The 26,963-nt window shown below is 41.3% G+C and overlaps 1 protein-coding gene across 1 annotated transcript in view; it reads left to right on the top strand.

Moving 5' to 3' along the window:
- The window catches only part of FAM20C (FAM20C golgi associated secretory pathway kinase), a 149,620-nt gene that overhangs the window by 28,510 nt on the left and 94,147 nt on the right, over window positions 1-26,963 (top strand). Inside the window, exon 3 of the mRNA XM_036741366.1 lies at window positions 10,153-10,231. Coding sequence (XP_036597261.1) covers window positions 10,153-10,231 — 79 coding nt within the window. The remainder of the gene's footprint in view (window positions 1-10,152; window positions 10,232-26,963) is intronic.

The raw sequence follows: 26,963 nt of genomic DNA, 5'->3' as shown, positions 1-26,963 counted from the left end.
AATCATCTCTCCACACAGTTCTCTGGTTTAAATGGTGGAACCAAAGTTATGAAAAAAAAATTCTGTCTCCCAAAAGTGTTATGAAAGGCAAATGACTGCAACAGTTAGCTTAGTTCAGGAGAATTTCTGGTTCTGGAGTATCTGCTAACCATGAGTTATTTAATGCCCTTTAATTCCTAATTATTTATTTGTTCCTTGGGGATAAGCTGGTAATGCAGTAGAAGACAAGGGTCAGTAAAACAGCCATGCACAAGGGATTCTCTTCCAGAGGAATAATTAGACTGACCAGATTTGCATAATATTTTGTTATATTTTTAAAAAAAGGATTACAAGCATTGAAAAAAAGCTGATGACCTCACCAGCACAGACCCAGGATCACATAATTAAAGAGTTGTCTATCTATTGGTCCTGCTTATTAAAAGGAAATGCAGAAATCTAATGGGGGTTTAATTATGCCACTTTCTTTTATCTAATAAGAGAGATAAGACTCTTTAGCACATGAATTTAAGCTCTGCCAAATTATTTATTAATATGAGGAATTACCTGATAATTCCTTAAAAATGTTACAATCAGCTAAACTCTGTGTGTGTGTGTGTGTGTGTTTGTGTGTGTGTGTGTGTGTGTGTGTGTGTCTTGCCCTACTTACTTGGAGAGAACTTTAAGAAAAGTTTAATAAATAAGGATGCAAAAGTCAGGGGCAGAGCTGCTTTTTGTAAAGACGAAGGGATTTGCTAACTTCTCCAGCTGTATTTCAGATTCGTGATTCTATATTATTAACAGCCTTATTCCCTAGGAACAGAGGTACATTCAAAGCCATACTTTGGGTACTTTAGTGAGTAGGTAGAGGAGATTGGCTTCTTTACATGTCATTAACACTGCCCTCTTCCCCCCCCATTCTCCCCGAACACACACACACACACACACACAGTCAGAGATTCAATCAATCAATAAACAATTTTTAAGTGCCTACTATGTGCTAAGTGCCAAGGATACAAAAAGAGCCAAAAGATGTTCCATGCCCTCAAAGAGCTTACAATCTAATGGGGAGGCAACAGACAAATATGTACAAACAAGCCTAGATATAGGATAAATAGGAAATAATTAACAGAGGAAGACACAACAATTAAGAGGGGTTGGGGAAGGCTTCCTTTAGAAGGTGAGATTTTAGTTAACCTTTTTGTGTATGTCATGGTTCTCTCTGGCCTTCTGGTCCAGCTTATGAACCTCTTCTCAGAATAATGTTTTTAAATGCATGAAATAAAATAAAATTATGAAGGAAAACTTTTATATTGGAATAGTTACGAAGAGATTAAAAACAAAGATCACAGATTCCAGGTAAAAATCTTTGTGTAAGGGGAAGTTGATAAGCCTCTCCTTTAGCCTACTTCCACATTCCCTTCCCAGGTTTCATGCTCTCCTTTCCAATCTAAACTCCATCTTAAGGGTAAGCTGATTCTCCTAGGCAAAAATGTTGGGGGAAAAGGGGAAGGCAGTTAGGCGGCACAATGGATGGGGCATGAGGCTTAGAGTCAGGAAGACCTGAGTTCAAATCCAGTCTCAGATATTTAATAGCTGTGTGACCCTAGGCAAGTCACTTAACCCCTCTTTGCCTCAGTTTCCCTATCTGTAAAATGGGGAACATAATGACACCTACCTCCCAGGATTGATGTGAGGATCAATTAAGATAATAATTATAAAGTGCTTAGCTCAGTGCCTGCCACATCGTAAGTGTATATATATATATATATATATATATATATATATATATATGTGTGTGTGTGTGTGTGTGTGTGTATACATATATATGTTAGTTATTAGTAATAGTACATAGCCCCTGTTCACCTCAGTTTCCTCATCTGTAAATTTTGTGAGGATCAGATGAGATCATTGTAAAGTCCTTAGCACAGTGCCCTAACACATAGTAAGCACCATGTAGCTATTTAACAAACGTGTATTAAGTACCTCCTCCAGGTACATTGTCTGGCACTGAGGATGTAAAGACAAGACAAAATACTGAAGGCAGCCCTGCCCTCAAGGAGCTTACTTCATACTGGGGGCATATTCTATCTCCCATTAGAGATGGCCCTAGCTGACTATGTGGGGCCACTAGGTGGTGCGGTGGATAGAGCACCAGGCCTGTAGTCCAGGAGATCTGAGTTCAAATGTGGCTTCAGACACTTATTAGCTATGTGACCCTGAGCAAGTCATATAACTCTGTTTTCCTCAGTTTCCTCATCTGTAAAATGAGCTGGAGAAGGAAATGGCAAACCACTTCAGTATCTTTGCTAAGAAAATCCCAAATGGATCACGTTCAGACACAACTGAATGATGACGACAACAACCACCATGAATGTGTTCCTTTTTCTTCTTCACCCTCAGTTCATGAATAATTGTACCTTCTTTTCATCTTGAGCCACATACTGAATTTTGAATTACTTTATTCTTCCTTATCATGTTTTCTACTGCTATCCTTTGCTATGTCACATGACTGGGCATTACGAGAGATTGGGAATGGCCCAAGGGGTCCTAGACTCACAGATAAGAACTTAAATGTCATTTTACAAGCGAGGAAACAAATACATGGAGAGTTTAAGTGACCAGCCCAAGGCCCAGAATGGGGAGAACATTTCAGGCATGAGAACGAAGCCACGAAGAGTAGAGAGTCCAAAGTACTAGTGACCAGTGAATAGTCCAGTCCAATTGAACCAGAATGCTCATGTAGAATGGTGGTGAGAGATAAGGTCAGAAAGGCAGTTTGCCAACAAATTGAAGGGTCATTTGATGCCAGGTTAGGGAGTTTGGACTTTTTGAAATGAGGGGCTACTGAAGTTGATGAAGTACCTTGGAGAGCCAAGTTTTGCTAATTCTATCACTGTATTATGTAGCCTTCCACCCTGGCTAAGAGACTAGTCCAGTCATTGAATACCATCTGTAGCCTCTGTCTTCCTACGTAGCCATCTGCTCTGGGCATATAAAGATGGCCAACTTAGCATTTTAAAGGGTGTGGAAAATACCGATGTTCTGTGAAAGCCCTACTGAACTGCTTTACTCGTGTCTAATGTTCATTTCAATTACACTTTTCCTGGCATATGGAAAATGAAAATTATAGTTAAAAATGCCAAATCATCTGTTAGTAAACATGTTATTGTAGGAATGGTTTGAGAGGAATAAATACTAGTTAAGACTAGCCAGAGCCTACCCAACACAACTAAGGGACAATCTCAAAAACTCCTTATCTTCTTTTTGACCCAGCAAGGCTGAGAAGCAATAGGACTTCCCTAAGGAAAAAAAAATCTGTTATGAATTATCAACAACTACAGTGAATTATCAAATAAACAGCAGCCGTGTTTGATTTTGGATAAGACCCTCCTAAGCTATGGTGGGATGGACTGTCTTAAAGTATATGGGGCAGGATTCTGAGCTGGAAAAGATCTTATAGACAATCTAATCCAATTGCCTCATTTTATTGGTGAGAAAACTAAGGCTCAAGATGTTAAGTGACTTACCCAGGGTCTTACAAGTAGTAAGTGTAAAAGCATCAGCACCTTTTGTGTGAGGGTTTGCCAAGTCCTTTTCAGGGCTGCTCATCCACCTTTGCATGTCCACCCATAACCAACTCTCACCAGCTGTAGCATGTGCAATGGCCATACTCCAATAAAATCATCCTGGCAGATGGGCTAAACTAGATTGAAGGTAACTGACAAGCCTCAGAACCACTGGTGAGTTAGAGGAATGCCTACCCCAAGCAAGTGAAGACTTCCCTCAGCAGAATGGGCAGATGAGAACAATTTGTTCCAATGGCCTTGAAGTAGGCCATCCGTTGCATCGTGGGCCATCACCAGTGGCCCTGACTTTTGTCTTGCCACTGGACTTTGATGACTCAGGAAGAAAGAGTAAGGCTGATAACTTTATACAACTGTGCCTCATTTAAATCCAATTCACATACAAGTCAAGACATCACCCATTGGTCCTCTTCAAAAATAAAGAATGACAATAACAAAACAGTCATATTTGATTGTGGATAAGACCACCATAAGGTACAGTTGGAGAGGAAAGTGCAAATCACTCCAGTATCTTTGCCAAGAAAACTCCAAACGGGGTCAAAGAGGGTCAGACACAACTGAAAAATGACTGAATAACAACGACAAAGGTATAGTTGGTTGGACTGTCTTTAAACATATCGGGCAGGATCATAAGATTTAAAACTGGAAAAGATCTTAGAGGCAGTTTAATCCAGTTCCCACATTTTACAGATAAGGAAACCAGGGCCCCAGGAAGTTAAGTTGTTTCAACAATCCGGCTAGCAGCTGCTGTGGGGGTATAAAACCAACAACAACCAGCTCACAGAACGCTGCAAGCCCAGGCTCTTTTGATCTGCTTTACCAAGGAAAGCAATGTTAAGGGGTTGACAATCTTACTTTAATCCAGCATACAAATAACCATTCACTTAGTTCAGGGGGAAAGCCAGCACCCTGAACTTCAGAGCAAATACAAATTACAAACATCAACAGGCAGACCTTGTCTGATTCAAATCTCAGTGCATAGTTACCAGAGTTTAACAAAGTCCCAACATCCGGTTTACAAGCTGGAGGGCTCTTAGCTACAGCTGCCTGGAGTCTCTACATCAGCAGGACACCAAGAGTGAGAGCCCTAAGCAAATAGCTCTGTCTTCCCTTTTTATGCAGTTTCGGACATCATCAAGCACGACCAGAACTTAGGCTCCTTCTATTGGCTCTGGTGTTAGCACCTCCCTTCATTGGCCCCACCTGGAGCCCCGCCTTAGTTACCAATTCACACCCACATAGGCTTAGCACCTTGTAGGGGTTTGGGCCTGGGGCTTAGCACCTAGTAAGACTCAATCAAAGGTACTTAATTAATCATTTTAAAACAGTAAGAAAATCTAATCAAGGTCATACAAAGAAGAGCAGAAGAGTTTGGATTTTAAACCAAGTCCTCTAACTCCCAATCTAGTACTCTTTCCGCTGTATTGTGCTTCTTCTAGAAAGATTTTTTTCTACAAAGATTGGAGTAACATGGAGGAGTGGGGAAGGGGAGAGAAAGTGTTAATGGACTTGAACCCTCAATATGGGTCATCCGGATAATATGGTAGTCAAGAAAAATAATACAGTCTTTACACACTTTTATTCTGAATGTTTATTCTGAATTCTGACTTTTTACATTCTGAATGTGACAAATTCCAAATAAAGTAAGAGTTTCCATATGTAGTAGAACAAAAGAGAGATATATATAAGATCTCACATCTCTTTTATGAAAGACTTGCTGTTTCTTTTAAAGCATAAGAAATTCAGCATGTAACTTTCAAAGCTATCCTGATTGTCTGTGATTCCTTGCAGTCATCTTACTTTTCTCTGATGTGGATTTTTTTTTTTTGGTAAATGCTTCAGTGACCAACGTTTTGTTCTTTTTTTTTGCTGTTTTTTGGAAGAGAGCAAGTGTATCCCTAACTTCCCTCTTCCTCTCAGGTCATTTCTCCCTTCCCCTCCCCAACAGAAAAGAAAAAAGAAAAAGAAAACCTAGGTAACAAATAGGCATAATGAAGCAAAAACCAAATCCTCACTTTGGTCATGTCCAAAAATGTATGCCACAATCTGCTTGAGTCCAGCACCTATCTGCTTGTTTATTATTGTTGTTCAGCCTTGTCCGACTCTTCATGACTCTGTGGACCGTAGCATGCCAATATTGTCCATGGGTTTTTCTTGCCGAAGATGCTGGAGTGGTTTGCATTTCCTTCTCCATTGTATTAATATAAACAAAAGTTAATGTCCGAGGTGACATAGTAAGTATCCCTGTTCTTCCTGACTCAGGGCCCAGCGCTCTATGCACTGAGCCCCCTAGCTGCCTGCCTATTTGTTGGTCATTATGTTTATCAAGCTAATGAAATCTTAAGCTACCTGAAGAGAGACATGGAATCCTGGAATAAGGAAGGTGGTAGTTTGATTTCTGCTGTGGTCTGGCAGCATCTGGCGCATTGTATTCTGTTCTAGGAACCACATTTTAGGGAGGGCACTGATGAGCTGGAGACTATCCAAAGAAGGGTGACCAGGATGGTGAAGGACCTTCAGGTCATATCTTATGAGAATCAGTTGAAGGAATTAGGGAGTTTTGGAGCTTTGAAGAAGAGAAGACATAGTAGGGACTCACTCTTTTCCCCCCCAAGTATTTTAAGGGCTATCAAGTGGAAGAGCAATTAGTTTTGTTTGCTTGACCTCAGAGGCAAAAACTAGAAACAAATTTATATCAATGTTACATAGTAGGTGCTCAGCAAATATTTGCTAAATGAATCTACACATGATAAAATGGGAAATCTCTGCTCTCCCTTTATTCCTGAAGCAAATGCCCATCTGCTGTTGGGAAAAAGCAGCATCTTTCAAAGATGTGGGCATTCCCATTGTCTGCCTCTAACCCAGTATCTGCCTCCCCCAGGTGAGTGAATAAGGGAACTCTAGCAATAGTCACGATCTGAAACAAAGTGAAACCAGAACAGAACAAATAAGAACTCCACGGCTGCCTCCTTCATTCAGACAATAGAATGGTAGACTGTTTGAGCTAGAAAATAACTGCCACAAAGTTGGCCTCACTCAGCCTTCTCCTTTTTACAGATGAGGAAGCCAGGCTATTTGACCTTGGACAAATCACTTCCCACCGCCACTCTGGACTTTTGTTTCTGTGTCCACAAAAATGAGAGGAGAAGGGCTAAAAGATCCATTTGGTTCTAGTTATAAAAGTCTGGCTCATAGGCTATTGCTTCTTCTACTGCCCTGTTAACCAACAGGTCTTTTCCTAAACCTTCAGGCAAAGATGACTTCTTGGCCTGATGTACCTGGATCATTGATTTGGTTCTCCACTTCACCATAAGCATTTATCCATCAGCATTTTTCTTCTGGACCACACATTTACGGCACTGTCATCTGAGCTGGCTTAGTTGCATTTCCAGGGTTCTCATTGCCTCAGACAAAAAGCATCAAACAGAAAACACCAAACATTGACTTGTGTCTCTGTGAACTAGAGCAGTTACCCTGCTTTATGGAGAACAGGGGCTCCTGGCTGTTTGGCAGTGAGTAGGCAGGTGGCTGATGGGGGAGACAGAAGCAGTTCCATTTGGGGCTGGGGTGGGAATGGGCTAATGAGTAACTATAGTAGAAAGATTGTTTGCTGTCTTTGGAGATAGAGGACAGCCTAGGGTTGGTTTATAAGACAGCTCTGCGACTTACATGACTTGTGAAAAGCATCTCACCTCTCTGGGTCTCTGTTTTCTAATCTATAAAATGAGAGAGTTGGGTTAGATGACCTCTAATCAACTGACTGGTCAGTGCATAGAGGGTTGGACTTTGAGTCAGGAGGACCTGAGTTCAAATGCTGCCTCAGGCACTTATTACATTGGTGGTGTTGGTCAATTAATTTAACCTTTCTCAGGCTCAGCTTCTTCATCTTTAAATTGGAGTGATGATAATAGCATCTACTTCTCAGGGTCATTATGAGGTTAAACTGAGATGATGCGAAAAGTGCTTTGCAAACCATAAAATGCCATATAAATTCTAGTTGTTATTATGAGTAGTAAGGATAATATCCCTTCCAGCTCTAGATCCATGTTCCTATGATCTGGACCCCATCTCTTTCAGATCTAAAACCATGCCTCTATAATCTGAGGTTTATAAATATATTGTTCAGTTGTGTCTGATTCTTTGTGACCCTATTTGGGGTTTTCTTGGCAAAGATGCTAGAGTGGTTTGCCATTTCCTTCTCCAGCTCATTTTACAGATGAAGAAACTGAGGCCAACAAGGTCAAGCGACTCGCCCAGGGTCACATAGCTAGGAAGGGTTTGAGGTCACACTTGAATTCAGGTCCCTCTAGGGCAAGCGCTCTATCCCCTGCACCACCCAGCTGTCCTTGTAAATGTACAATCAGTTTATCAGCTTCACTTGGGAAAAAGATATTAGAGGAGAAATCTGAAAGGCTGAGGAAAGAGATTAGTGGTCCTGTGATTCCCATGCATACTCGTAGGTGGAACTTATGTAGCCATGCGACCTCGGAGGAGTTGCTTTACTTGTCTAGGACTCAGTTACCTCAACTCTCAAACTGAGATGATTATGCGCATATGACACCAGTGACCCCACAGTGTCATGGAGAGGAACAAAGGAGATAAAGAAAAGGGAAGGGAATAAGCATCGATAGAGCGCCTACTATGTGTCAGACACTGTGCTTAGTGCTTTAGGAGATAGGTGCTATTATTATCTCCATCTTACAGTGGAGGAAGCTGAGGAAAATAGAAGCTAAGGGACTTGCCCAGGGTCACACGGCTAGTAAGTGTCTGAGGCCAGATTTAATGTCATCTTCCTGACTCCAGAGGCAGCACCCTATCTAGTGCCCTACCTAGCTGGTCATAAAGTGGATGTAAGCTTTGAGCTTTGTATAACTACCCTAAATCAAAAAGCATTTATTTAGTGCTACTATACACAAGTAATAGGCAGCAAGGTGGTGCAGTGGATAGTGCACTGGGCATGGAATTGGGAAGACTCATCCTCATGAGTTCGAATCTGTCCCCAGACACTTATGTGTCTGTGTGACCCTGGGCAGGTCATTTGACCTTGTTTGCCTCCGTTTCCTCATCCATAAAATGAGATAGAGAGGGAAATGGCAAACCACTCTAGTATCTTTGTCAAGAAAACCCCAAATGGGGTCACGAAGACTTGAGCACAACTGAAAAAACTCAACAACAACAACATATGCAAGTAATAGCTTATTGTAAACTGTTATTATTATTATTTTAATGATCTTTCTCCTGCCAAAGTGGGGTCTGGATATTTATTGTAATGTATTTTCATCTTGATACAAATATTAGGGATTGGAGAAGTGGAGTGGTCGGTGAACAGTGACATTTCCTTAGGCGTCACCCTATGCCTGTCTTAAAAGATGGCACAATCTGTGTGCCACCCAACCAACTAATTTTAAGAAGGAATTTATTACCTTAGAATCATAGTATTAAATTTTTAGATCCAGAAGGGACCTTTGAGGCCGTTACTCCAATTCTTTCATTTTACAGAAGAGGAAACTAAGGTTCAGTGACTTATCCAAGGTCACAGAGGTAGTCAATGTCAGAGCCAAGATTTGAACTCAGCCACTTGGACTTGAGATCCAAACCTCATTCAACTAAATCACCTCCTTGCCCTCTTTTCTTCTTTCATTACTGTCTCTCCCATCAGCATCTAAATTCACTGAATTCCCTCACTGCTTAGAAATTAAGGTCAGAATGGATGTTTATTCCATCTTTTCATGAGATTTTCAGACTCAGACCTTTGTAGGGGATCATGAAATAGCTAGGTCACTGGGTCTTATCTTCTCTTATTCTGCTTAAATGTCAAACAATACAACTGAGGTCTGGGAGAATGAGCTTCACTTCCGCCTGACTTGTCAAGTACAGTTCCAGAGTGCTTACCTAAGCACCCCTTTCCCCCCCACCAAAAGTGAACCACTCTCCTCTCTGGGTTGAAACATTCTAGAGTCAAGAGTTAGTCTGGTGTTACCTGTACAATCAAAGAACTGTATCCTGTGTGCAGTGTGTCTACAGTCTATAAGAAATACAGAGAATTAGCTGAAGAGAAATCCATATTATGTGAGAATGAGAGCTTTCTATCCCACACAGGAAAAATACGGGCCAGTTTTTCTACAGTCACTGAGGTAGCAAGGTGGTGAAGTCACTATCAAGTGCTGGAGTTGGAATCAGGAAGACCTGCATTCAAATCCTGCTTCAGACCCTTACTAGCTATGGGACCCTGGTCAAATCACTTAACCTCCACTTGCCTCAGTTTCTTCCAGGGTCAAATGGGGATAATTAAAGCACTTACCTCCCATGGTGGTTGTGAGTATCGAATGAGATAATATTATAAAGCACTTAGCACAGTGCCTGGCACATTGTAAGCACTACCTTAGCTTTTATTACTAGCTATTATCTGCCTCCCAGGCTTCTTATAAGGATCAAATGGAATATTTGAAAAATGCTTTGCCAACCTTAGAGTGTTATATAAATGTTAGCTATTGTTTTTGTTACTATTAAATATAAATGAAACGGTTAATTATCATACTATCTGTAGGATAAAATTTATGTGTTTTTTTTTTCCTTTCCTCTTCTACAGCAATGAAGTCTGGGGGAACTCAACTAAAACTCATCATGACATTCCAGAATTATGGGCAAGCACTGTTCAAACCCATGAAGTAAGTGCAAGAGGTTTTGGTGTCTGGGTCTAGGGAATCCGTAATGGCTCCTACAACTCACAGGGGCCAAACATGAGCCATGTGTTTTCTGGGAAACATTGTCAGAGTTAAAGAGAGGTGCCCTGACTGGGCTTGCAACATTGTAACAATGGCAACTTGAATCTTTCAGATCCTTTTTTTTGGCTCTTTTCTCTCCTTTGGATACCTTTAATTTTCTTTCAGCTCTGCCCCACCCTTCCCCAGAGCCTATAACCATGCTGCACGTAAACCTCCCAGGAGAAGGAAAAGCACAGAAATCATCATTACCTTAGTAATTATAAAGGCATACACACTTTATTTATTTTTAGTTAACGTTATATTTTCCCTCAATTACATGTAAAGTGATTTTTAGCATTCGTTTCTTAAAACTTCAGTTTTCTTCCTCCCCCCTCATTGAGAGGGCAAGCATTTTGACATAAGTTATACCTGATGCACATTTAAAAGACACACCCAAAAGAATGGTTATCTAATGGAAACAATTCCAGGCACTGGAGCTCCTAGGCATGTGGGGAAGTTTTGGCTTGTGGGACCTTCTGGTGTGATTCAAATAATGCCACAAAAGCATGTATTGCCTCCTGTTCCCACCTTAAATCCTACCATTTTGAATAAACAGTGAAGGAGCCAGAGTCCCCTCAGTCAGTGTTGCGGTACTTTTGTCCCATGATGACTTTTCACATCATCTTCTAGAAAAGAGATGTTTCATTTCATTTAAGGCTACTTTTCACAGATGATCTCATTTAGTTTGCCTTGGAGGGAGGCTTGCCGTAGTAAGTTGCTATCCCCGCAAAAGAGAGTTTTAGACAGAAACTCTCAGGTAGATTTAACCTGGAGGACTATATTTGATGCTCTTGGGCTTCACTTAGTCTGTCTTTGATTCAGTGTGACTTGTTATGAGAGGCAAGGTGACTAATCAGGTACTTGCATTATGCATTGAGCTTTGAAAATGGGTCTGAGTGGCTGTTTCAAAAAAAAAAAAAAAAGGAAATCAGGAAAGGGAGTGAAGCTGGGATTGATTGTTAGAGGTTGTCAACTGAGAATGAAAATGGAAAAATTGGAGTGCTCACTTCATAGGGTTTAGCAAAGTCACTTGAGGCCACCAAATGTTTAACAAAACTACTTGATATCTGTGTCAGGGGGATCAATGAAATCACATTCATTTCCTGTCTTTGTTTCTGCTGGGAGGTAGTTGAATTCATTACCTTGATCTGAGATCTAGGTCTATACAGGATAAGGAAATTGTAGTTGGAGTGGTCTTTTCGGGAAGTGGAGGGCTGAGCACTTATTCAAGAGAAGTTGATCTTCTGAACTTTGTAGACAGCTGATCAGCCTCATTTAAGTCCTAAGCCCCCTATTTCTTCAGCATCCATTTTGTGTGTGTGTGTGTGTGTGTGTGTGTACTGAGGATTATAAATTTAGAGCCACAACAGACCTGAGAGTTCATCTGCTCCCAAAAGTAAGAAAATCAAGGCTTAGTTAGACAAGTGTTGTGGTTTGTCCAGTGTCACCGAAAAAGTAGTAATAAATGGCAGAACTAGGCTTGAATTAGTGAGATCCAAGTAGTTGACTCCTTTTGGATAACCTGTCGATTTGGTATTTTTGATAAATCTTCATTTCTCATTCTTTTAATATTTGTTGAGTGCTTTAACATTTGTAAAATACTTTGCATATGCTTGCTCACTGGATCCTCATTAACACCTTGGGATGTAGGTGGCATTTTATCCCCATTTTATTTTTTTTTTAATTTACTTCAGGCAATCAGGGTTAAGTAACTTGTTCAGAGTCACACAAACTAGTAAATGTGTGAGGCTGGATTTGAACTTAGGTCCTCCTGATTCCAGGGCCAATGCCATATTTACTGCACCTCTAGCTGCCCCATTCCCACTTTACAAATGAGGAAACAGATCTAAAGAGATTAAGTGACTTGCCCAGGGTTGCAAAGCTATTAAGTACTTGAGGAAGGCAGAATTTCAATTTAGATCTTCCTCATTCCAAATCCAGCACTCTGGCCACACCTTTAACTTAACTGTCTTTTTCTAATCCTTTAAAAAAAAAAGTTAAACTATCTTTGAATTTCTGTTATTTTTTAGTATTTACCTCAGAGTGGTTTCTCTTAATGTGTGCAACATTCATCCTTCTCAGAAATTCTGAGCTGACGTAAATGTGGTTATTTTAAGTCCCCCTCATTATTATGACATTGTCATTTTGGAACTGCTAACGAGGTAGAATGAAGAGGTCGACATTTGCCTATCTACCGCATGCCACCCAAAGATGGCAAGATGATGGATGGGCCTGGACGTGCAGCCAGGTTCTCACACCAAGCAATTATGGGAATCTGTGGACAAGAGCAGAAAATGACAATGCCTTCATTTCTCCTTCAGCGGGATTTCAAGGACATCACTGCAGGCTTCTCTGGACTGATTTACACTTCTCTTCTTGGTGTGCACGTTTTTTGAAAACGTGGAAGAATATTTCCAAGCATGTTAAAAGCTACTTGGAGCAGTATCCATATTTTTAAAACTAGCTGAAGCCTAGTGTGCTATGCACAGTCTCTGCTACTCAGTTCATTCAGAAAAAATATCCTCTAAGTAGGACTGATCCAGCAAGAGGGCAGCTTTTTTTTTCCTCCACTGATGTATTGTTATTTAAAACTAACTAAGGGCTGAGGGTGACAAGTAAATCAAATAGGTGACATAGTGGGATGAATGGGGTTTGGGAAATCTGGGTTTCTATCCAAGCTTGGCTACTAAATAGCTGTAAGGTCTTGGCCAAGTCATTTTTTTTTTTTGAGTCTCAGTGTCTACCTGGTTTCGGAGGGTATTGGGACTCCCATGCTGCATACAGCTTTCCCAGCCCAAATCCTATCTGGTAAGCTCATCAGGATACCCTTCCCCCCAAAAAAACTTCCCACTAGTGTTCCCTTCTTTTTCCCTATTTCCATTCCTACCTCAGGGAGAAAGCCTAGTATCCCCTACTCTATTCCAACTAATGGCGGTGCAATGGGCACCTCCAGCCCCAACCTCCTTGCTAGGTGGCCATGTCTGGTCATACTGCTTGAATGAGCAGAAACTCACCAACTCTAATCTTCCAGATAAGATGGAGTATCAGTGGGTCTTACCAGCTCCCTTGTCACTATGCCCTCTAGACCCTCAGGCATTGTCATTTGACCTTACCACCTACCCTTTTATCTGTATCATCTCCCCCAGTTAATATGAGCCTCTATTTATGTTCCCAGAACTTAGCACAATGCTTGAAACACTTTTGTTGTTGTTCAGCTGTGTCTGACTCTTTGTGACCCTATTTGGGGTTTTCTTGGCAAAGATTCTGGAGCAGTTTGCTATTTCTTTCTCCAGTTCATTTTACAGATGAGGAAAATGAGGCCAGTAGGTTTAAGTATCTTGCCCAGGGTCACACAGCTAGTAAGTTTCTGAGGCCAGATTTGAACTCATGAAGATGAGTCTTCCTGACTCCCAAGCCCAGGGCTTTATCCATTGCACTTGAAACATAGTAAATGCAAGATAGAATGTAGTTCCTGCCCTCAGGGAGATTTAGCATGTTAAGTTTGACACTGTTTCACCAGAAGTCACACAATAAAGGTTGGCTGTAGAATCATGAGCATATAGGCGGTGCCATACTTCATAGAACACTGTGCCTAGAGTCAGGAAGACTTACCTTCCTGAGCTCAAATCTGGCCTAAGACACTTCTAGCTGTGTGACCCTGGGCAAGTTGCTTAACCTTGTTTGCCTCAGTTTCCCCATTTGTTAAAATGAGCTGGAGAAGAAGATAGTAAACCACTCTGGTACCTTTACCAAGAAAACCCCAAATGGGGTCACAAAGAGTTGGATACAACTAAAAACAGCTGAACAGATAGAATCATGGAGCTGGAGAAAGACCTTAGAGATCATCTGGTCTGAATTTTCTGCTTCCTATCATTTTGCAGAATTGGAAACTGAGACCCAGAAAAGGGAAATCAGTCCCCCAATCTCATACAGGTAGTGGCGGCACCAAGCAGAATTAAACCCAAGCCCTCTGGACCAAATTTAATACCGTTTCCACTGCGCCGTGCTCTCATTAAGATGGGTGCCCCAAAAGATAATTAACAATTTAAGTCAGTAGCAGTTTGTGAAATTATTAAAGCATTAATCTCCTGTTATGTATCAGATGCTTCTCTTGAGGGCTAGTGATGCAAATACCAAGAATGAAACTCCCTATCTCTAGGAGATAAATGTAGTAAAGAAGGAGGACAGTAATATGTGTTAGAGGTAGGAGAGGGCTCTATATGGTGGTCTAGTCATGGAACCTTTATGGAAGAGGCAAGAATTGAGTTCCATCTTGAAGGATAGGTAGAATTATAGATGGCAGAAAGGAGCAAGGAGGGCATCACAGATTGGGGCAAGGCTAGACATGGAAGCAGGACAGCTCAAACCAAGCTTAGGCAGGGGTGTGCTGGTAAATGTTTAACAACCTACTCTTGTGTGTGAGGGGACCGTATACACTCACACTTTTGAATCTAATCTGCCTTATTAACATTTCCTACATCATTTTCTTAAGTCCAGACAATCAACAAAACAATAAATCAACACCTGATTTATATTATTTGCAGATTTCTGAGGTATAGATGCTCACACTGAAAATTTAACAATTGGTTTGAGCTGGTTCCAGCACACTTATGCATTTAAGGTACAGTGAGATGGCTTAGTGGATTTAGAATGGCTCTCTTTTCTGGGTTTCTAATAACTCTGTAAATTATATATAATCATAAATTAATTTAGATTTACAGAGTATGTTTTCTGCCAAGGTCTCAAAAGATGAGACAACACTGGATAAAGAGGGTCCAAAGGGGAGAGTATCTAAAAAGATGGAGGAGTGTGTAGAAACCTGGAGTTAGGACGCCCTAGTACTCCACCAATTTTTTCTGCTTACTTTTTCTCTCTGAATTTGGACAAATCACTTAACCTCTGGGCTTCATGTTAAAATCCAACAACCATTTATTCATTTTCTTGTCTGAAAAATGAGGCAAATGGGCCAGATGACCTCTTTCAGGCCTAAAGCTCTTAAGAGGGAGCAAATAATGTAGCAGATTCCAAGTTAATGTTGATCAGGCAGGATTTGCTTGGATATCCATGCAAAATAACCTTTAGTTACCTTTTGGAAGTTAATCATTATCCCTTTAATCATATTTGGTCACTTTCAGATTTCAAATTTGCTTCTCAGAACATTAGATGGAAAACAAACATTTAATGCATTAAGGCTGTTGGTTTTCCCCGTGTTCTGCTGTCATCAGCATGCTGTGTCTGGGGTTCTAAGTGCAATCTCAAAGACGGTGAAATATGGTACAAGAGTGATACCCAGTCTCTGTTTATTTTGCCAACAGCACATTCATGTTACTTTGTTGATTATTCCTTTGTCATCCATCAGTTGAATTTATTTTCAAATTTCTGTAACACAACCAAAAATTCTGAGTCTTCTGCCCTTTAATTTAAAATGCAGGACATTAGCCAGGGAGTCTGTTCCCCCAAACCAGTTGGCATTCTATCTGTGTTAAGTGGGAACACACACACACACACACACACACACACACACACACACACACGTGCATGCACACTCATCTTTTGCTTTTTCTATAGGGTGAAATAAAGCCTGCTTCATACCCAGCACCCAGATTGTACTTTTATGCTTGTACAAGAGTTGGGGATCCCCTTTATCTACATGTGGGCAAATCTAACCCAAGCTATGCCATAGGTATATAGGGAGATTTTTCCTAGAGTGACTTCAGATGGGGCAGCGAGCCAAAGAAGCTCACTGTTAAGGTCAGACCCTCACCTCTCTCATAATTGGCTCCAGTCTGTGTGAGCGTAGAGTTTTGAGGGGCCCCTGGGACACGAGGTTGCATGTATGTATGTATGTCTATATATATGTTCATTTTTCCCCGGCTTCTCCATTAATTTTTTGTTGACATTTATGTTTTCCTAAGGTCTCAAAGCATGAGAAAACACTAGATAGAGAGGATACAGAGAAGAGAAATTAAAGCAGTAGGGAAGGTGGGGTATGAATTAATGGCAGGAGCCCTAGACTGAAGTCAGGAGACTTGAGTTCTAATCTTAGCACAGCTGTTTACTTCAGCTATATGACCCTGGACATTCCATTGTCATTTTATCTCCCCAGGCCTCACTTTGAAATTCAACAAATTCTTCAGAGTGAATGAATTTAGGGGAAAGGGTGGCTTTCTAGGCCTTTGGAGCAGCAGTTCTCAAACTATTTAATCTCAAGTTCTCTTACTCTCTTAAAAATTATTGAGACCTCCAAAGAGCTATATATGTGGATTATACCTAGTGGTATTTACCATGTTAGAAACTAAAACTGATAGAATTTTAAAATATTTACTAATTTATTTCAGAATAACAATAAACCCCATATTTTAAAATAAATAAAATACTTTTTATGAGAAATGACTATTTTTCCAAAGCAAAAAAATAGTGAGAATGGTATTTTTTTTGCATATTTTTGCAAATCTAATGTCTAATAGAAGACAGCTGGATTCTCATATCTGCTTTTGCATTCAATCTGTTACAATATGCTGTTTTGGTTGAAGCATGTGAAGAAAATCCAGTCCCACAGAGATACGTAGTTGGAAAGGGGATGAGTATTTTAATAGGCAGATAATGTCTTAGTATTATTATGAAAATGGTTTTGACCTCATAAATCCAGGAGTTCTCAGATCATACTTTTAAAACCACAGCTTTGGAGCCACTTGATGGGGAAAACAAGGACTAGAAGATAGAAATGCAGATATTTTAAAGAGCAGAACCTCTACTTACAAGGGAAAATGCTTTTTATAAAGATTCCTCTTCTCAGGTTAAGGGAAATGGGAAGATGAGCAATGTGTTATATAAGTTGATGGCCACAGACTGTCTGCATGGATAACTGAAGGCCAAAGCCTAAATTATCAGTGGTAAAAAATGTCTCTTGCCTAAATCATCTCTGTAATGACCTCACCTCTCCTTAGCTTTGTGACTGCTGTTGTTGGGGGAAGGATGGTGTTGAGGCTGACATAACATGTAAAATCATGTCAAAATAGAGGTCCAGACTATTAGTTGTACTGGGATCTTGTGGTTTTGAATTCCACTTGTGATGAGCTGGGATATTGCCCAGGGTGTGGCCGTTGTTCTGTGATAACAGAAACTCTGGTTCTAATCCTGTTTGTTTTGATAGTTTAACTTGCCCTGGTTTAGTCTAAGAAGTCAGGCTTATGTGTCATCTTGTTTAAAAGGCACGGAGTTCACAAGATTTTTATTGGCTTTTGAGAGATAAGGGACCTTAAAAATCATCTAGGTTGATCAATGGAGAATGCTAATGGCTGGGCCTAGAGTCAGGAAGACCTGAGTTCAGATCTGGCCTCAGACACTAGCTGTGTGACCCTGGTCAAGTCATTTAACCCTTGTTACCTCACTTTCCTTATCTGTAAAATGAGCTGGAGAAGGAAATGTCAAACCATTCTAATACCTTTGCCAAGAAAACCCCAAATGGGGGTCACAAAGAGTTGGACTGACTGAACAACAACATAGAAGTCATCAAAGCCAGCCTCTTCTTTTACAAGTGAAGGAAGTGCTGCCCCTAACACAGAGGTCAGAGAACTGATTGGCTGAAGATCAATAGCTAAATGGCAGAGTTGGGGTTCACACTCTTCTTTCCACTTGAGACATTGCTTCCAAACACCTGGTAAGTTTGACTGTAAGCGGTGTGCTTAATTATAATTATAGCTAACATCCATATTCTACATGAAGGTTTGCAAAATCCTTTACTTATTTTATCTCTTTTGATCCTCATGGAAACCCTGTGAGGCAAGTGCTATTATTATCCCCATTTCACAGACGAGGAAACTGAGCCCAAGAGAGAATAAATGATTTGTGCAAGGTGTCCCACAGGCTAGAAAGGATATGAAGCAGGGACTCAAACTCAGGTGTTCTGACACCGAATCCAGCACTGCCAGGGAGAGTTACCTACTAAAACAAAACAAAACAAAACAAAAACATAGTCGTGTCATTTGCAGACTCATGCTAGCATGATTCCAGAGCAACATAAGCTCTAAGAAAAAAAAAAGAAATTTAGCATGTGTACAAACAATGTTAGGTGGTTAAAAAGGTGTTTTAAAAAATAAGGAAGAGAAGATAATTTTACTTCCTGAGAAAACATCTGTCCCAGAACTATTTCGATTAAACAATCTTCATGTTATTTGGGAATTATATAGCATAGCCTTTTGTTTAAAATGGGTGTTCCATCATCCAGAGCTTAGAAATCTTTTTGTTCTAGGGTGAGACTTAAACTTTTTTGTGTGTGTTATGGACCCCTCTGGCATTCTGATGAAGTCTATAGATCCCTGCTCCAGATAATGTTTGTAAATGCAAAAAATATATAGAATACTAAGAAAAATCAATTTAGGACAAGGTAAGTGTTTCCAAATTGTACTCTAATGTTCTGGCCCTGAGTAAGTTTTTTCTCTACACCTACATTCTTGCATTCGCAATACAGCTCTATGGTGTTAGAACTACAGTAGATAGGATGTAGGAGATTAGTCAGGGTGTCAACCAGACATATCATCTCTTTCTTCAGTGATAGAAACAAACATCTCAAACCAATGTCAGATACAAAGAGGAGTCCCTCTACTTGAGACATTACCACTCTTAAGTGTAGGCACTTATATCTTTCCTTCCATAATGTTGATGGGTAGGGCAGTGGTTCTCAAAGGTGGTCTGCCGCCCAGTGGTTCTCAAAGGTGGTCTGCCGACCAGTGGTGCTCAAAGGTGGTCTGCCGACCAGTGGCTCTCAAAGGTGGTCTGCCGCCCAGTGGTTCTCAAAGGTGGTCTGCCGACTAGTGGTTCTCAAAGGTGGTCTGCTGACCAGTGGAGTATTCATAAATTTCCTTCAGCTAATCTAAAAAACGCATCACTGTATAAATAGTCAGTATTTATTAAGTACCTTCTCTATGCCTAGCTAGGTGGTACAGTGGATAGCGTGCCTGGCCTGTAGTCAGGAAGATTCATCTTTGTGAGTTCAAATCCAGCTCAGATACCTGCTAGCATTGTGACCCTGGGCAAGTCACTTAGCGCTGTTTTCCTCAGTTTCTTCATCTGTAAAAATGATCTGGGGGAAGAAATGGCAAACCACTCCATTATCTTTGCCAAGAAAACTCTATATGGGATTACAGAGAGTCGGACACGACTGAAACAACAATATTTACTTTAAGGAACTTAAAAGACTGAGGCATTGGTAAGACTAAAGTATAAACAGCATAACAGAATAAAATTAAGTCCTAAATTTTGTAGTATAGTTGGCAGGTCTATACCTTATGAGCATTCAGGGAAGTTTTCGTGGAATAGGAATGACTTGAGCTAGAGCGTGAAGGATGGTTACTATTTAGAGAGGCTATTACTTGCCATGGGAAGCAGGTGTGGTATAATAAATAGGGAGAGAGCTGACTTTGGAGCCAGGAAGAGCCGGGTTTGAGTTCTGCCTCTGACACATACTGGTTGTGTGACCTTGGACAAATCACTTAATTCTCGATGTTCTACACAGCTCTCTAAAACTACAGAGAAGGTTGTTTGTTGTTCAGTTGTTTTCGGTTGGGTTTGACTCACTGTGACCCTATTGGGGGTTTTCTTGCACAGATACTGGAGTGGTTTGTGCCATTTCCTTCTCTGGCTCATTTTATAGATGAGGAAACTGAGGCAAACAGGGTTAAGTGACTTGCCCAGGGTCACACAGCTAGTGAGTGTCTGAGGCCAGATTTGAACTCAGGAAGATGAGTCTTCCTGACTATAGGCCTGGTGCTCTATCAACTGTGTCACCTAGCTGTCTACAGAGAAGGTGGTGATGATGGTGGTGGCGGTAGTGGTAGTGAGGATGATGATGATAGCTAGCATTTATATAGTGTAGCAAAGTTGTTATCCCCATATTAAAGATGGAAACTTAGGCTGAGAGAGGTTAAGGGGCTTGCCCAGAGTCACAGTACTAGCCCGTGTCTAAGGCCTGAGGTTGGATTTGAACTCAGGTCTTCCTGACTCCAGATCTAGTGCTCTATCCCTATCGCTGCTGCCTCTATAGTGGGTAGAGAGGGTCTCCTCAACCAGGAGTTTCCTGAATCAATGAAATGAAAGGGCTAGTCCCTTTCCCTATTGCTTATCACAAGAGGCAGCTGGGTGGTATGGGTAGAAATCTTGTCTAGAGTCAGGAAGAACTGAGTTCCAACTGGCCTTATGTCTGTGGGCCTCAGACCATCCGAGACAAGTCTCTCTGACTGTAACTTTCAGAGAAGCTATCGATCTGCATCAGTAGAAGGAGTCTCTCACTCAGAGCTCTGTACGCCAATGAAATGACAGGTCCAGAAGGGGGAACAAACCTGCTTAGCATGCACTCCAGACAGTGGACAGACATGAACTTATGTCAGTGATATTTAGGTGCTAAGGGAGACTTGATTACACAATTCAGATCATGGGAGATAGGATGGAGTGGGCGTTAACTGTGTAATTAAGCAACCCTTTGAACCTTTCCAGAAATCACATGCTTTGTGTAGTCAGATACTGCTACCAAACCCCTGAACTGACTGTGCCCATTTTGAGCCTGAACATTTCAATTGTTGGTTGCTTCTTCCCCTTTAAGGTGGCTCAAAAAAAGGTAGCAACTTTTTTTTAATCTCCTTTCCCTCCCAGTCTCCTCCCCGCTTTCCCCCAAACATACTCTTTGGTCCTGTGACATTGACCTTCTTGCTTGAGCAAAACATCTCCAGACTCCAGGCATTTTCACCAGCTATCATCCATGCATGGAATGCTCTCCCCCCTCATATCTGTCTCCTGGACTTCCCAGCTTCCTTCAGATCCCAGCCATCCCACCTACTCCAGGAAACTTTTTCCATCCTCCCATAGTTCTAGTCCCTACCCTTTGTTGACTATCTCCAATTTATTCTATATACAGCTTGTTTGTATATGGTTGTCTCTTCCATTAGACTGGGAGCTCCTGGAAGGCAGGGACTGTCTTCTGCCTTTCTTTATATTCCCAGCACTTAGCTCAGTGCTGGCACATAGTAGGTGCTTAATAAATATTTACTGATTGAAAAGTACTGCAAAGGTAAAGTGAAAGACTGTAAAGCACTATGATAAGAGTGAATAACTCATCAGCCCCATGATTTCATTAGTACAGAGAATTCCTAGTGAGGAAATTCCTTCTACCAATGCATATTGGCGCTTGCTGTACAATTTATAAAGGGTTTCCACAATTGCCTATGTCAAGGCTGGATTCCACACTTGTTCTCAAGTTATCATTTTGTGGGAAGAGCTGAAGTTCAGCCTGGCCTCTGCAACTGACCATATTCTTGCATCCTATTTCATAATTTGAGGGGATTCCTGCTGACTTAGAGTGCTCCAAACTCATGAGCCCACACTATTTCTGGTGTGGATCATTCCAGCTTCTTCCAAGGTACAACCTGGGGTAGAGGGCACAGATGGGAAAATAAAAAAAAAAACATCAAGTACTTTCCTGCTGATCTTGGACCTGAGCCCGAATGGTTCTTTGACGTAAATACCTATGCTATCTTAGATGAAAAGGAGTGGAGAGGGCTGGATTTGAAGTCAAATTGAAAACTAACTCTGCTCTTTTCTACCTGTATTACTTCAAGCAGGTCATTTAATTTGTTTAAACTTCAGTTTCCTTATCTGTAACGTGAGATAATTGGTCTGTAACGTGCCAGGGTGACCTCAGGCAGGTTATTTAGTTTGTCTAAGCCTTGATTTCTTTATCTATAAGATGAGGTAACTGTTCTAGATGACCTCTAAGGTCCCTTTCCTACTCTAAATCTAGAATCCTTTGATCTTGTGACCTGGAGCCTGGAACATGCCTAAAAGACCCATGGAAGAAAAGTTTGAATAGAGTTCCATGCTGGATCTGAACCAAAGGACCAGAGTCCAAATCCAAGCTCTGTCACTTACTACCCCTGTGACCTTGGGCTGTCTCCTTGGGACAGCAAAAATGAGATGGTTGCGATAAATGATCTCTAGGGCCCTTCTAGCTCTAAATCTATGAGTTCCTACATAAATGTTGTGATAAACCACAATTAACATCTCTGGCCACAAAAGCCCTTTTAAGCGCTTAAGTTGACCTGGGTGTGGAGCAGTGTGGGCAGAATTCCTATGGGATCATAAATTTACATCTGGAAGAAAGATGGTACCTTCCAGGTCCTCTTGTCTAGACCCATTATTTTACATACCAGCAAACTGAAGCCAGGAATTTTAATCACCTGCTCAAGGTAACACAGAATAAGGATGTCGAACCACCATCCTCAGACTCCAGATCGAGTGTTATTTTTTTCCCACAGTACTGTACTGCTTCCAAAAATACACCTATAATCAAAAATAATCGTGCCTTACGTATCCATAGCATGTTTGTAATTTGCCAAGCATAGTTTCGTAACAACTTGTGTGGTATACACTCTGTGCTCTGGGTGTGGAGGGAAATTTTGCCATGTACACCATCCCCCCTCCCCCAGATACCAATAGTTAACATTTATGTAGCACTTGGGATACAACAAAAGGTAAGAAGAGGCAGCTTCTGTTCTCAGAGCTCCCAGTACGATTGATTCTCAGCTTCAGTTTCTTCATCTATACAATGCGGATAGTAACAGCCCTTATCTAACAAAGGGAGTGTGGGGCTCAAATGGGATCACATGTATAAAATATTTCGCAAACCTTAAAGCCTCATGCAAATGTTAGCTACTATTTTTGTTTCAAATAGTGGTTGAATTGAATTGAATCAAAGGATACCAAAAGCCCGAATAAAAATCGCATACTGATGATGACTAGAATCATCAATGTCATCTAAGAGTGTGTGACAACCCTACTACTTGCATGAATTCACAGAACCATAGAATCAGAAGAAGGAGACCCTGAGATCATCTCATCAAGGGATCATAGGTCCTCTAGAAAGAACCTCAGAGACCATTTTACTGATGAGATTAATGAAGCCCAGGAGTGGGAAGTGACTTGTCCAAAGTTACCTAGATATCCATGTGATGAAGCCAAGACTGTGGTTCATGCCAGCTAATTCCCAACTCAGATGCTTTTAATACTTCATCGTTGTCCCAAGAGTGGCTTGGTCCTTGCTCTCCAGTACAGAACTCATAGAACCATAGGGTCTTTTTTTTTTTAGTCAAATTTTATTTTTTTTCCAAGAGCTGACTTCTCAACCTCTTGCTTTCCTTTTCCTTTCCCTCACTGAGAAAGCAAGAAAAAGCAACAATCTCCTGTCACAAACATGTATTTTGTTGGTGTTCAGTTGGTGTGCCCAACTCTTCATGACCCCATTGGGGTTTTTCTGGCAAAAATACTGGAGTGGTTTGCCATTTTCTTCTCCATCTCATTTTACAGATAGGGAAATTGAGGCAAATGGTGAAGTCACACAAGATTTGAACTCAGGAAGATGAGTCTTTCTGACTTAGAGTCAGGCAATCTATCCTCTGGACCACCTAGTTGCTCTGCAAACATATATGGTCAAGCAAAATAAATTCCCAGATTGGCCAAGTCTCCCCAAAATATGTCTCAATTTGCACTCTGAGTCTATTGCCTCTCTCAGGAGGTGGGTAGCCTAAGCCCTCTGGAATCCTGAACCAACAGAGTAGGTGGTGGAAGAAACCCTAGAGAACTAATACAACTCATTTGTAGGACAGAGGAAGAAACTGCCCAGGGTCACACAGTATTTTGTGGCATAATTGTCTTTAAGAGCTTTCTTCTGTTGCTACCACCCTTAAACATTCTGAATGACCCATTTGTGGGGTAATATTATAGTGGGGATCCCTTTAGGGTGTGGATTAGACTAGAGAGAGCCTCTGAAATGACTCCCATCTTTGAAATTATCTTTAAAAAAAAAGTTTCCCCTTGATTTTCTGCCCCTACCACTGCCCTGTTGTTTATGAGGCCTTTTAAACTCAGATTTCTTTAATGTTCTCATAACCTGAATTTATGGTGAGAAGAAAAGCAACTTCCTTAGTCACCAAGGAAAAAACTCCATCAGAGTTCCTTCCCCGGAACTTCACATTCTAGCCCGGTTCCTGTGGGTAGTTCGTAATGGGCCAGAGGAAGGGTACAAAAACTGCCTTCACTCGTTTGTTGAAGGTGTGGGATTCCTTCTTCTCTTTCCTTTCTTCCAAAAATCCACAATTTTTAGATTCCTAGTCCCCAAAAGCACAGAAACTCCTCCACAGGATGAATTCTATAAAACAGAGTGTTCTGGTGAAGAAATTCTCAGGGCCCAGCCAATATTTCAAAATGGAGAGACTAGAGCCTTCCTTTGGCTAAGTGCTCCGTGTTACCTGACAAATCATGCAACATCATCAGGTCATTTATTTAGGGCAGCCGAGCGCAAACACTAAAGATGGGTTTAATGGCCACAAGAGCGCCACTGTGGTAAATAAAGCCTGATAATCTATAATTATTTTATTTATTTGAAGCGCAGCCTCATCCCTTCTAGGTCCGCTTCCCATAAAGGATGGACGAGAGAGCCAGGACTATTTATAACTCCCATGGCCAAATGCAGATTCCCTGGCTGCTTCCCAGTGAGCAGGCGTTGTAGCAGAAAGGGAGGGCTGCTTGTTAATATTCCAATCCAACTGGGGACTTTAATGCATTTGCAATGTAGTGAACATATTTTAACACAATGGCAAGGTAGGGGCTTTTAGCATATTGCCACTCCACCTTTCTTTTGCAAACATCATCGCAGTAAATTACTGCAGTAAAAGGCCAATTTATAAACTGTTAGCTAGAATGATGGAAATTGCTGGGGCTTCTACAGGCAACTCCTGGGCTAATTAGTTGGGGGTGGGGGAAGTCACTTTCCTGTGGGTTCCTGTACCAGACTGGGCTTTCATTTGGGCTAGATTCCCAGGCTGCCTCTCTCCCTTTCTCCGAGAGCACCTTTCCAAGTGCTCTGTGATTCTACGCTCTGCGGCAGTCTGCCCTTCTCTGGTAACACTTTTCAGTGCCAAGGGGAATAGGCCCCATGGGTCACAGCTGAGGAGCTCCATTTGGATACTGACTGAATTGCAGGAGTGTGAGAGAGTGGATGTTTAGGCTCCTCTTTCTCCTCGTTCCTTCCTTCCTTCCCCCTGAAATTTCCCCCATATGTGAACAGATCCACCGTGGTCTGTTTATCAACCATGCCAGGAGCTGGATGTCTTAACAGTGATTCTGTTAATGCAAAGTAAGTAGATTTCAAAAAGATAATAGCCAACATCTATATAGGAGCACAGATCTAGAGCTGAGAACCACCTAATGGTGATGATGATGATGATGGCTAGCTAGCATTTATATAGGAGCTCTAAGGTTTACAAAGCAGTTTACATATGTTACCTCATTTGAAGGAGCATCTAGGTAGCACAGTGTATAAAACACCAGGCTTGGAGTCAGGAAGACTCATCTTCCTGAGTTCAAATCCAGCCTCAGACACTTCTTAGGTGTGTGACATTGCATAAGTCACTTACCCTGGTTTGCCTCAGTTTCCTCATCTATGAATGAGCTGGAGCAGGACATGGCAAGCCAGTCCAGCATCTTTGCCAAGAAAACCCTATATGGGTTCATGAAGATTTGGACACGACTAAATAAATCTCATTTGAGCCTCACAATGATCCTGTGAGGTAGGTGCTATTGTTATCTTCATTTTACAAATAAAGAAACTGAGGCTCAGAGAGGATGAGTGAAGTCTGATGCTAGTGCCTGAGACAAGGTTTGAAGTCCCGGGTTCCTGACTTTCAAGTTCAGCATACTATCCACTAGGCTACTAGCCCAACCTTTTTATTTTACAGATCAGCAAGTATTTATTAAAGGTCTGCTATGTGCCAGGCACTGTGATAAGTGCCAAAGATACATAGATATGAGGGAGGGAGAGAGAGGGAGAGGGAGGGGGAAAAGGAGAGGGAAAGGGGGAGAGAGAGAGAGAGAGAAAGAGAGAGAGAGAGAGAGAGAGAGAGAGAGAGAGATTTTAACAGATGAGGAAACTGAGGCCCAGTAGGTTTAAATCACCTGCCAAGATCATGCAGGTAGGTAGTAAACCACAAAAGGGGGAATTTGAACCCAGGTCCCCTCTCTACCTCACTTTTCCTCATCTGTAAAATGCAGATAATAGTGCTTTCCCCCATAGGGTTGTTGTGAGAAATCAAATGAGATAGTAGATGCTTTGGCAGGTTGCTTTGCCAGCCTACAGGCGTTATGTAAATGTTAACTATTCCTATTATCCAGTGTATCTGTGTTCCAAGGATCAGTCTAGCTGAGTTGGGAGAGGCTCATCACCCAAAGGTTGGTCAACCAGTTGATGATTTTTTTTTTTTGGTGGCCACACTATCTCATGAAGACCACGTATTAAGTCATGAAAAGACTGAAATCTGTGGCCAGAGGAGGAATGTCTACACTGATGGAATCGCAGCTCTTTTTCAAGAATTGAAACAAGAAGAAGTTTATCTAGCATGTCCTGTTTGATGTAGGATATCTGGCTAGAATATTTCTCTGACTTTCTGCTGTCTCTGTTTTAGGAAGGTTATTGAAAAGCTTGAAGTTTTCTAGAAAGGAACAATTAAAATGGGTACTCAAAATCATGCTTAGTTCCCCTATATTAGGTGTTTGTGTCATTACACTTTGGGGTACTGTGTGGAGTTATGAGACA

The sequence above is a fragment of the Trichosurus vulpecula genome, chromosome 1 (assembly GCF_011100635.1).
Source record: "Trichosurus vulpecula isolate mTriVul1 chromosome 1, mTriVul1.pri, whole genome shotgun sequence".
Classification (NCBI taxonomy): Eukaryota; Metazoa; Chordata; class Mammalia; order Diprotodontia; family Phalangeridae; genus Trichosurus; species Trichosurus vulpecula.
Note: the sequence above shows the minus strand (reverse complement) of the source record. Positions and strands in the feature narration are given on the sequence as shown.